Consider the following 12,833-nt stretch of genomic DNA (forward strand, 5'->3'; position numbering starts at 1 on the left):
CTTCTTTCACAGGCCCTATAAATACTGATAATACCCAAGGTTCTGTTCTGTCCTTGGGAATCTTTTGTCCTTTCACCATCTCTGTGAGTGACATCACTCACTTTCATTTTATTTTGTTTTATATTGTTTTTTTGTGTTTTTTTGCGCTCAGAACTTTATTAGGTGGAGTTTGCCTGAAATAGTTGCCTACCTGGTTCAGGACAACTGGAAGAGAGGAGCCTTTGCTTGGAGACATGTTCTTTATTTTTAAAGGGGAGGTGATTGGCTGAGCATCTGAGCCCCAGTTCAAGATCAGATTATTTTTCAAATGGTCAGCCAGAGGAAGGCAACTCTCTGGGACATGACTATACCAGAAGCAGACGCCCCTGATGCAAAAGGCAAACAGGTGCTCAATGTTATATGGGGCTAGGGGACACCTCTGCTATTCCCAGATCAAGATATGGCAAGGGGAAAAACGTAACAAATGAGAAAAGGAAGTTTCTCAAAAAAAGATGGATAAAGTAATCACACACAATTGAAAAAACTCAAATAATGGTTTATAACGGAGTGAGGTAAGTCGTGATTCTTCATTTGCACCTAACCCCAACACCCAAACTACCTTGATCCAAGCAGCCAGGGTATGGGGGCTATGTGGAAGGCCTGAGAGCAGGTGGAAGCGGGGCTTATTTTGCTACAGTGAGAAAGGGCTTGTGAGGGAAAGCAGGCCTGGCTAAAAGCAGCCCTACCCCCATGCCCCCAAGGCTTCCACTATATTGACAAATACATACAATAAATACATTACATACAAAGGCCAGGCTGGGAGGAAGGCTCCCCATAGATGTTCAGGTGACATGGGTTACAGGTCTCAGGGATTCTAGGGTTACTAGTCTCAGGAATTCTACAATCTTGCTCAAATTCTTCCAACAAAACCAAAGGGAAGGGAACACTTTCTAACTCATGCTATGAGGCCAGCATCACCCTAATTCTAAAGCCAGATAAAGATATCACAAGAAAAGATAATTACAGACCAATATCCCTCATAAAGAAAGATGCAAAACTCCTTAACAAACTGAATCCACAACACATTAAAAGGATTATATTTCACAACCAAGCGGGATTTATCCCTGGTATGCAAGGTTGGTTCAATATCAGAAAATCAATGTAATATACCACATGAAGAAAATGAAAGGAAAAAACCACATGATTTCAGATGACACAGAAAAGGCATCTGACAAAACCCAACACCCCTTCTTGATTAAAAAATTCAGAAAACTATAATAGAAGGCAACTTCCTCAACATGACAAAGGCCATATATAAAAAACCCACAGTTAACATCATACGCAACAGTGGAAGATTTAAAGCTTTCCCCCTAAATCAGGAATAACACAAGGATGCCCACTGTCACCACTGTTTAACATTGCACTGGAAGTTCTAGCTAGAGCAATCAGAGAAAGAAAAAAAATGCATCCAAATTAGAAAGGAAGAAGTAAAACTTTTCCTGTTTGCTAATGATGATCCTATAAATAGAAAGTCATGAAGAATCTACAAGAAAGCAAATAGAGCTAATAAACAAATTCAGCAAAGTGACAGGGTACAAGATTAACTTGCAAAAATCGATGGTTTTCCTTGACCAAATGGGGGATGCAAAATGAGACGAAATAGTTTCAGTGGCGAGAGATTTCAAATGGAGTTGAGCGGTCACTCTGGTGGACATTCTTATGCACTATATAGATAACAACTCTTAGGTTTTAATGGATTGGAATAGCTAGAAGTAAATACCTGAAACTACCAAACTCCAACCCAGTAGTCTGGACTCCTGAAGACGATTATATAATAACGTAGATTACAAGGGGTGACAGTGTGATTGTGAAAACCTTGTGGATCACACTCCCTTTATCTAAATGACAAATAGGGTGGGACGGGGGGAGGGTTTGGGTGTTCTTTTTTTACTTTTATTTTTTATTCTTATCCTGATTCTTTCTGATGTAAGGAAAATGTTCAGAAATAGATTGTGGTGATGAATGCATAACTATACGATCGTACTGTGAACAGTTGATTGTATACCATGGATGATTGTATGGTATGTGAATATATTTCAATAAAACTGAATTTAAAAAAAATAACAAAATCAATGGTTTTCTACATACCAGCAAGGAACAATTAAAAAAAAAAAGCAACTAAAAGAATCAAATACCTAGGAATAAATTTAACCAGGGAGGTAAAGATCCTATACATGGAAAACAACAAAACATCACTGAAAGAAATCAAAGACCTAAATAAACAGAAACATATTCCTTCTTCATGGATAGGAAGACTAAATATTAAGATGTCAATTCTACCCAAAGCAAGGGACAGAATCAACAAAATCCCAGTCCAAATGCCAACAGCCTGCCTTACAGAAATGAAAAAGCCAATCATCAAATTCATGCAGAAAGATAAGAGCCCCAAACAGCCAGTCATTTTGACCAAAACCATGTTGAAAAAGAACAAAGTTGTAGAACACTTATTACAAAGCTAAGTAACCAAAACAGTGTGGTACTATCACCAGGACAGACATACGATCAATGGAATCAAACTGAGTTCAGAATTAAACCCTCTCACCTTTGTCCAACTGATCTTTGACGAAGGTGCCAAGTTCACTAAGTGGGGAAAGAACAATCTCTTCAACAAATGGTACTGGGAGAACCAGATAGCCATATGCAAAAGAATGAAGGTGGACCCACCTCACATGATATCAAAAATTAATGCAAAATGGATCAAAGACCTAAATGTAAGAACTAAAACTATAAAACTCCTGATAGAAAACACAGGGAAACATCTTCAGGACCTTGTGTCAGGCAGTGGTTTCTCAGACTTTACACAAAAAGCACGTACAATAAAAGAAAAAGTAGATAAATGGGACTACATCAAAATTTAAAAATTTTCTGCATCAAAGGTCTTTATCAAGAAGGTAAAAAAAATCAACCTTCAGAATGGGAGAAAAAAAATTTGGAAATCATACACTTAATAAGGGTTTAATATCTAAAATATATAAAGACACGTGAGTAAGTTAAAAACTGGGAAAAACACTTGAACAGACATTTCTCCAAAGAAGATATACAGATGGTCAATAAGCAGATGAAAAGATGCTCAGTGTCATTAACCGTCAGGGAAATGCAAATCAAAACCACAATGAGCTACCACGTCACACCCACCAAAATGGCTATTATTTAAAAAAAAAAAAAAAAAAAAAAGGTTGGAAAGGATGCATGCAGAGAAGTAGGAACACTTGTACACTGTTAGTGGGAAAGAAAAATAGTGCAACCACTGTAGAAAACAGTTGGGTGATGCCTCAGAAAGTTAAGTATAGAATTACCATATGACCTGGCAATCCACTTCTAGGTATACACCCAAAAGAACTGAAACCAGGGAGTTGAACAGATATTTGCATACAAATGTTCATAGCAGCATTATTCACAATTGTCAAAAGGTGGAAGCAACCCAAGTGTCCAACAACAGATGAATGGATAAACAAAATATGGTATAAAATACAATGGAAAATTATTATGCTACAACCTAGATGAACCTTGAAGATATCATGTTGAGTGAGACAAGGCTGACACAAAAGAACAAATACTTAAAGAAATATGATCCATCTACATGCCGTCTATAAGAGATTCAACTTAGAGGATACAAATGGTTGAAAGTGAAAGGCTGGAAAAGGGTACTCCATGCAAAAAGTAACCAAAAAAGAACTGGGGTAGCTATACTAATATCAGACAAAACAGACTTTAAATGCAAAAATTATCAAAGAAGGACATTATATTAAAGAGGCAATCCACCAAGAAGAAATAACAATCATAAATATTTATGCAACTAAACCAGGGTGCCCCAAAATACGAGGCAAACACTGGCAAAACTGAAAGGAGTAATACATGTCTGTACAATAATAGTTGGAGACTTCAATATACCACTCTCATTAAAAGATAGAACATCTGGACAGAGGAGCAATAAGAAAACAGAGAACTTGAAAAATATGATAAATGAACTAGACCTAAGACAAAAGAATAAATACCTTATGATCCCACATATATGAAATAAGCAGAAAATGCATACAAAAAGTCAAAAACTAGAACAAGGTGCAGGGAGGAGAATGGGTAGTAAATGTTTAATTGGTATGGAGTCTCTGGGGTGATGGAAAAGTTTTGACAGTGGATGATGGGGATGGAGACACAACCTTGCATATGTTATTAACACCACTGACTTGTATATTCAAAAAGGGAAAAACAGGGAAATTTTAGGTTTTATGTAAGTTACCCCACGCACACACAAAAAAACCCACAGAACTGTAAAACACAATGAGTGAACCCTAATGTAAACAGTGCACTAAAATTAATAGGATAATTTTAATACTGTTTCATGAACTATATCAAAGATACCACACTAATGTAAAATGTTACTAATAGGGACAACTGGGTATGTGAGAGGGCAGTATATAGGAAATGTGTACTTTCTGCATGATGTTTCCATAAACCTACAACTGCGCTGATAAAAAAAAAAATTTTAAAGAAAATACATTGCCATAGTTGATTAACCAAACTGAAGATTAACACCATTTCATCTGAACAAAAATTCTTAAATAAACAAAGAAAAGAAACAAAACTATAATAATCCTAGAAGAAAACATAGGAGAATATCTTCAGGACTTTGTAATAAGCAATGGATTTTTAGATTTTACAAAGAAAGCACAAGCAAAAAGCAAAAATAGATAAAATGGACTTAAAAAGAAAGTGAACAAGAAATCTACAGAATGAGAGAAAATATTTGGAAACTAGTCTGAAATGGTGTAAGATGGTGCAGCCAGTATGGAAAACAGTTTGGTGGTTCCTCAGAAAGTTAAACGTAGAATTACCATTGAAAGCAGGGACTTGAACAGGTATTCTGCACACCAATGTTCATTACAGCATTATTTACAATTGCCAAAAGATGGAGGCAAACCAAGTGCCCATAAACAGATGAATGGAAAAACAAATTGTGACATATATAAACAATGGAATATTATTCAGCCATAAAACTGAAATTCTAATATATGCAACCACATGGATGAACCTTGAAGACATCATGGTGAGTGAAGTCAGACATAAAAGGACAAATATTGTACGATCTCTCAAATGAAATAACCAGTTTATGCAAATTGAGAGACAGAACATAGATTATAGGTTACCAGTGGCAGAGATGAGGGAGGGGAAATGGGAAGTAATGCTTAATGTATATAGTTTTTATTTCGGATAATGGAAAAGTTTTGGTAGTGGATGACGGTGACAGTAGCACAATGTTGTGAATGTAAGTGAACTGCATACTTATAAGTAGTTAAAATGGGAAATGTTATGTTGTAAATATGTTACCATAATGAAAACTTTTAAAAATAAAACATACTAATAACTACAAACCATCCCAAAAGGCACAGAGGCTATTCCAACATCACCTGACAAATAAGCCCGTTCTGAGCAAACTGGTGCAGTTCTCTTCTGTCATCCAAAGCACACTTATGCAAAGACTCAATATCCATACCTTCCACCAAAATAAGGGCACTGAAGTAGCTGGAAAGAAAAACAGTATCATAGTATCATAGTGTCTATATGCTACTCTGAACCTCACTGAGAATAAGGAGAGACATTCAGACACTTCAATAACAAAACAACTGTTGATATATTTTACATTATTTTCTCATACTAAGTCTTCAAAATCCAGTATGTATTTCATAATTCCAGCACATCTCAAGTCAGACCAGACAAATTAGAAGTGCTTAGTAGTTACGTGTGGCTAGTCCTAGCATACTGGATGGCACAGTTCTATTGGGAAGGTTTCTACAGCCACCAATTACAACTGACCCCTGTAAACTGTCTCATCTCTCAAGTGTGTTCCTCTGTTCACACAGGGAACAGGCCCCCAAAAGCGGATATATCAATTTCCATTAATTAAAGAAAAAAATAAAAAATTCAAAGTCCACAGACTATGACCTCAAAGAGGGCAGGGAACATGTCTGCCAGGCTCATCACTGTGTCTTTGGCATTTCAACAATGCCTGAACTACAACAGGTGCAACAAATTTTTGTTGAATTAACGGATGAATCCCTTAAATGAAGACAGTAAGTAAAAGAACATAACATAGTACTTATTTTGAATATCCCTCTCAATCAAAGCCTCTATGACCTGTATAACCTGGAATGTGGCAGTACACCCACGTACTTCCCCACTCGTTAAGTGAAAAGTACACCTTCCGCCTCACCCACTCACAGGACCATTACAGCATCAATGTTGTAAAAATTGTATAAGTTCTATGACCTTCAATTCCTTCAGACTTACCCAATCCGATCCACAAAAGGATCCATGGTCTCATCCACAAGATGTCTGTTGGTCTGCCTGCTGCCAAATCCTTGCTCTTTAAACATCTTGGTTAAGACAAGTAGGTCACTAGGTGTCATCTCAAAGTAGGCATAATAAAGGAAAATAATTTCCAGCAGCATGGACTGTTCCCGAAGGCACTGAACAAACCAGCGAGACACCTGGCGCTCAGTCTGCATAACCAATAAAGAAAAAAATGGGAGAGAAATAAAATGAGATTAAAAAAACATAATAAAATTTTTAAAAATTATTTTCATTAGGCAATACATGCACACGATAGAAAATTCAATAAGTGTAAGAAAAGGATGTATCTCCCTCATTACAATTCCTATACTCAAGTCATAGAAACTTTCTCATAGGCAATCACTATTTTTTGTCTCTCCTTCCAGCAATATGACATATATCTTCCTTTCTTCCCTCCTTCCTGCCAACCTCCTCTTTCTTTCCCTTTCTATTTCTAAACCAAATAATGTATCACAAAAACTATTCTGCACCTTGATTTTTTCATGTAACTTTACATTTTAAAGATAATTTCCTGTAACAGTATACAAAGAATTATCTTATTTTTTATACCTGTTAATAGGTGCATAGTAATCTATGGCATAAATACGCCATAGATTATTCAACCACTCCCCTCATTATTTTTAATGCTGCATAGTATCTCATTGGATGACAATGCCATAACTTCTTTTAACCAGCCCTCAAAGATAGGCATTTAGATTATTATCAATCTTTTGCTTTTAAAATCTATGCTATACAATTGAGAACTTTACAGAAAAATAGCAAAGACATAAAATATCTGAACAAACTTGACCTGACTGATATTTATAGAACACTATATCCAACTACTGCCAAATACACATTCTTTTCAACTGTACATGATACATTCACTAAGATAGATTATATGTCGGGACATAAACCATGGGATAATAAATTTTAAGAGACTGAAGTTATATAGAATATGGGGGTGACATCATATGGTGACATAGATAGCTACTGTCACTTCTCTCCAGAGATTCAATGAAAAAAAGGAAAATTCTGAATTGTTTGAAACTCTGGAAGAGGATATAGACTGCAGAAGGACCCTGCAGATGCCTAATTGAAGAAAAAGAAAAAATATCAGGGAGGAATCTTCCATCCTGGACCAGCAGGTCCTCTCTCCTCCCCCTCACTTGATCTCAGTGTGGGAAAGGCACAGAATCAGCAGACAAGACCCCTCTCACAAGGCACAGTCTATAAAAAGTCTCCTAACAGTGAGACATATCCCCACTCGGGGGACAGGGGAGGACATTTCAAGGCCAAGGTCAGTGAGGGACAAAGAGACTGAGAAAATGTGGACAGAGATTGTGTTTCCAGCCCTGGATCTGAAAGCCCTTCTGCCACCCTTCAGGGAAGCAGCAACCAGTGGCCGTTTCCTTGTCTTGGGGACAACTGGAGTACTAGGTCAGCTGAGGGAGTACATTGCCACAGGTGGAGCTCTATGTCAAGCCAGATTTTGGCTGGCAAAGTGAGGTCATAGGAATCCCGCAGTTTCAGCTCACCTGTGTAGGCAAAGCCTGTTATCAGAGGCATAGAAGCCTCTGAGCACAATTAAGTTACTGAACAGTGCCATGTGCTTGACAGGGCGGAAAGTGCAAGGGAATTGAAATACTTTTAAAAAGATGCTCCAGACTCCTTCTCAGGATCACAGGAGCTGGTCTACTCATGCTGTATGGAAACCCAGCCCTGTTTTGGCTGAGAAATACAGAAAACACAACTGTTAAAACAGGGCTCAAAAACAAACACAGATCTTGCTGGCTGGCAGAAAACAGAGCATCACTGGAAGCCAGCAGGTTTGTATTACCGCACACAGTGAACTTGCTGGAGTGCCCAGTGCCTACCTCCCATCCCTGTGGCAGGCCACAGTGGGTCCCTGATTTTGGGGGGAAGACTGAGGCGCAGAGCCAATCTTACAACTGACCAGTGAGAAAAACAAAGAGAAGACAAAGATCAAAGAAAACTAACAAGAAAATGCTAGGCTAAAGAGAGAAAACAACCTCCAGAATAAACTAATCAAGAAAATCAGATGTCTGGACAGCAAAAAATCACGAACCACACCAGTAAACATGAAGATATGGCCCAAAGGAACAAACTAACACTTCAACTGAGATTCAGAAGTTGAACCAACTAATGAAACATGTTCAAACAAATCTAAATCAAATCAACAAGCTGAAAGAAAATGTGAGAAGAGATGAGGGAAATAAAGACAACACCGGGTGACCATAAGGAAGAATTTGAAAACTTAAAAAAACAAATGGCAGAACTCATGGGAATGAAAGGCACAATAGAAGAGATGAAAAACACAACGGAGACATACAACAGCAGACTTGGAGAGACAGAAGAAGGGATTCGTGAACTAGAGGACGGGACATCTGAACTCCTACACACAAAAGAAGAGACAGGGAAAAGAATGGAAAAATATGATCAGGGTCTTAGGGAACTCAATGACAACACGAAGTGCACAAATATACATGTTCTAGGTGTCCCAGAAGGAGAAGGGAAAAGGGGCAGAAAGAATAACAGAGGAAATAATCAATGAAAATTTCCCAACTCTTACAAAAGACAAAAAATTACAAGTCCAAGGAGCTCAGCTTACCCCAAAAACAGAACTGGCCCAAATAAACCTACTCCAAGACACTTACTAATCAGATTTTCAAATGCGAAAGACAAAGAGAGAATTATGAAAGCAGCAAGAGAAAAGCAATCCATCATATACAAGGGAAGCTCAATAAGACTAAGTGCGGATCTCTCAGCAGAAACCATGGAGATGAGAAGGCAGTGGTATGATATATTCAAGATAATGAAAGAGAAAAACTGCCAACCAAGAATCCTATATCCGGCAAAACTGTCTTTCAAAATTGAGGGACAGTTTAAAATCCTTACAGACAAACAGACACTGAGAGAGTTCATGAACAGGAGACTCCTCTAGAAGAAATACTAAAAGGGATGCTACAGAGACAGGAAAATGCAGGAGAGAGAGGTTTGGAGAAGAGTGTAGAAATGAAGATATCAGGAGATAGAAACAGGGTAGAGATTGGGCATTTGATACTGAAGGAGTAAAGAATGTTCAAGAGGATTCATTGTATAGATCCAGAAATGGATAAGACAATACTGTGTGATGGTAGCACAATATTCTGAGTACACTGAACAAAGATGACTGAGTATGGTTGAAGAAAGGAAGGTTATGGGGTATGTATGACACCAGAAGATAAAGACTGGGACTGTAATAACTTAGTGAAACCTAGAGTGGTCAATGACTGTGATTAAATGTACAAATATAAGAATGTTTTTACATGAGGGAGAACAAATGAATGTCAACTCTGCAAGGTGTTGAAAATGGGATGGTATTGGGGAAAAAATACAATCAACGCAAACTAGAGTCTATAGTTAACAGTAACATTGTAACATGCTTCCACTAATTCTAACAACAATATATCAAAGCTAAATGTCTATAAGAGGAGGATATAAGCAAGGGGTATCGGATTCTTAGCATTGATGGTGTCTGAACTTTTTATTGTATTTTCTTTTTCTTTTTTTTTTCAGTCATCTTTTTTTCTTTCTTTCTCTTTTTTTCTCCTCTTCCTCTTTGCAGAAGAAATGTAAATGTCCTCAAATAGATTGTGGTGATGAATGTATAACTATGTGATTATACCAGGAACACTGATTATTCATTTAGGAGTTAAAAACTGTTAAATAAATAAAACTGTTAAAAAAAAAAAAAAAAAGACCTAGTAATAAGAGGTAGCTTCTTAGACCTTATACCCAAAGCACAAGCAACAGAAGAAAAAATAGATAAATGGAAATCCTCAAAATCAAAAGCTTCTGTGCCTCAAAGGACTTTGTCAAAAAGGTGAAGCAGCCAACTCAATGGGAGAAAATATTTGGGAACCATTTATCTGATAAGAGACTAATATCCAGCATATATAATGAAATCCTACAATTCAACAACAATAGTACAAACAGCCCAATTATAAAATGGGTAAAAGATATGACAAGACATTTTTCTGAAAAGGAAATACAAATGGCTAAAAAACACATCGAAAAATCTTCACTAGCTATCAGGGAAATGCAAATCAAAGCCACAATGAGGTATCATCTCACACCAGTAAGAATGGCTGCTGTTAAACAAATAGGAAACTACAATTGCTGGAGAGGACGTGAGAAATTGGAACGCTGATTCACTGTTGGTGGGAATGTATAATGGTATGGCTGCTGTGGAAGGCAGTCTGGGCGGTTCCTCAGAAAACCAAGTATCAAGTCACCCTACGATCCGGCAATTCCACTTCTTGGTATAACCCAGAAGATCTGAAAGCAGTGACACGAACAGATATTTGCACACCAATGTTCACAGCAGCACTGTTCACATTTGCCAAGAGATGGAAACAATCCAAGTATCCTTAGACAGAAGAGTGGATAAACAAAATGTAGTATACACATAGGCAGAATACTATGTAGCAGTAAGAAGGAAGGAGGTCCTGAAACATATGACAACATGGATGAATCTTGAAGACATAATGCTAAGTGAAATAAGTCATACACAAAGGAGAGATATTGTATGTTATCACTATTATGAATTCCCTGAACAATGTAAAGTCAGTGTCTTATAATGTAGAATATAGGGGATGGTAGGGGCATGTTGGAAGCAAAACAACTATTTTAAGTCATTTGTTCTTCTTATTCCTTTATTTTCTTTTGTTTGAATTTTTTTTAACTTTTTTGATAAAATTAAAAAAACACTATTGCATTAAAAAAATTAGCTTAAAAAAAAATAGAATAGAGGGAAACTAGAGATAGTCAAAAGCTAGTGAAGGGGGAATGATTACCTAATACGGTACCAACATGTTAATGATGGTGAACTTAAAGGTATGGGATGGACAGGGTAACGATGGTTTGTTAATGGGATTATAAGTATGAGTGCCGCACTGAAGGCAAACATGATTGAAAAGGATTGTTTAAAAAGCATGTAACCCACAGATTAGCACTACAAATATAAATAAGTGCTTGCATGAACTACTTCCAAGGTATGATAGTGGTACAAAGAGTTAACAACAGAGTGGTATATGGGAAAAACTACCTATTGCATATTATAAACTATATGTAATAGGAATACCTTACCAGCACCAAACTAATACTAGGGATAAATAATTAGGGGCTGGTAAGAGCTTTGGGATGTTTTGTGTTATGATAATTGTTTAAAATTCAGAGTGATGGTGATTGTACAGCTAAGTGATGATAATGTGAGACACTGATTGTTTATCTTGGACAGAATATATGCTATGTGAAATTAGGAACCCCCTATTTAATAAGTCAAGTCCTTGATCTTGAGGCTTGCTCTTGTGAAACTTATTGCTGTAAAAGGGAGGCTAAGCCTACCTATAATTATGGCTAAGAGGCCCCTCCAGAGAACCTCTTTTGTTGCTCAGATGTGGCCTTTCTCTATGTAAGCCCAACTCTGCAAAGAAATTCATTACCCTCCCTGCTACGGGGGACATGACTCCTAGGGGAGTGAGTCTCCCTGGCAATGTGGGATACAACTCCCTGGAATGAGCCTGGCCCTAGCATCAAGAGATTGACAATGGCTTCTTGACCAAAAGGGGAAAAAGAAAGGTTTCCCCCTTTTGGGGAGAAATGAAATGGGGTTTCAGTAGCTAAGAGATTCCAAATAGAGTTGAGAGGTTATCCTGGAGGTTACTCTTATGCCAAGTTCCAGCTAGATATTCCAACTGGCCACAGTATGCCAAGCCCTAATCAACAGTAGACCCAAAATACTAAGGTCCCTATCTGAGACGCTATAAAAGTTTTACTAAGTTTATTTTTTCAGAAACTCAAATCCTCCAGACTGTTTCTATGCCAGATATGTCCCAAAACCCAGAGGCGCAGCCTCTTCAAAAACATCAACCAGATGTAGCCTCCTTCCCCATAATGTCAACATCCCTTTTCAGTATGAACTGATTATGGTGGACACTATCTAGACAACCCTGAAGATTGACAAAATGATTAAACGAGAGGAAGGGGTAACAACAGACAAGATAAGAGTTAACAAGGATTACAAATCTTTAAATAAATGTTTTCTTAGATGCTTGAGTATCAGAATAGCTAGAAGGAAATAACTGAAATGGTGGAACTGTAACCCATAACATTCTTTGAAATTTGCTCCCTAACTACTTGTTAAATCTTAGTGGCTGAGAGATTCCAAAAGGAGCCAAGTGGTCACTCTGGTGGGCACTCTTACACGCAATATAGATAACTCTTTTTATGTTCTAATGAACTGGAATAGCTAGCAGTAAATACCTGAAACTATCAAACTACAATCAGAACCCTTGAATCTTGAAGATGATTGTATAAAAATTTGGTTTATGAGGGGTAACAATGTGATTGGGAAAGCCATATGGACCACACTCTCCTTTGTCCAGTGTATGGATGGACAAGTA

General features: G+C 37.4%; 1 protein-coding gene across 3 annotated transcripts in view; it reads right to left on the reverse strand.

Moving 5' to 3' along the window:
* The window catches only part of NUP188 (nucleoporin 188), a 90,545-nt gene that overhangs the window by 61,711 nt on the left and 16,001 nt on the right, over positions 1-12,833 (reverse strand). For all 3 annotated transcript variants that reach the window (XR_005219113.1, XM_037851224.1, XM_037851223.1), the window contains exons 9-10: positions 6,325-6,536; positions 5,445-5,559 (exon numbers count right to left, since the gene is read on the reverse strand). Coding sequence is in view for 2 of the 3 variants with exons in the window: in XM_037851224.1 (XP_037707152.1) it covers positions 5,445-5,559; positions 6,325-6,536 (327 nt within the window). In the remaining variant the exon portion in view is untranslated. The remainder of the gene's footprint in view (positions 1-5,444; positions 5,560-6,324; positions 6,537-12,833) is intronic.

The sequence above is a fragment of the Choloepus didactylus genome, chromosome 10 (assembly GCF_015220235.1).
Source record: "Choloepus didactylus isolate mChoDid1 chromosome 10, mChoDid1.pri, whole genome shotgun sequence".
NCBI lineage: Eukaryota > Metazoa > Chordata > Mammalia > Pilosa > Megalonychidae > Choloepus > Choloepus didactylus.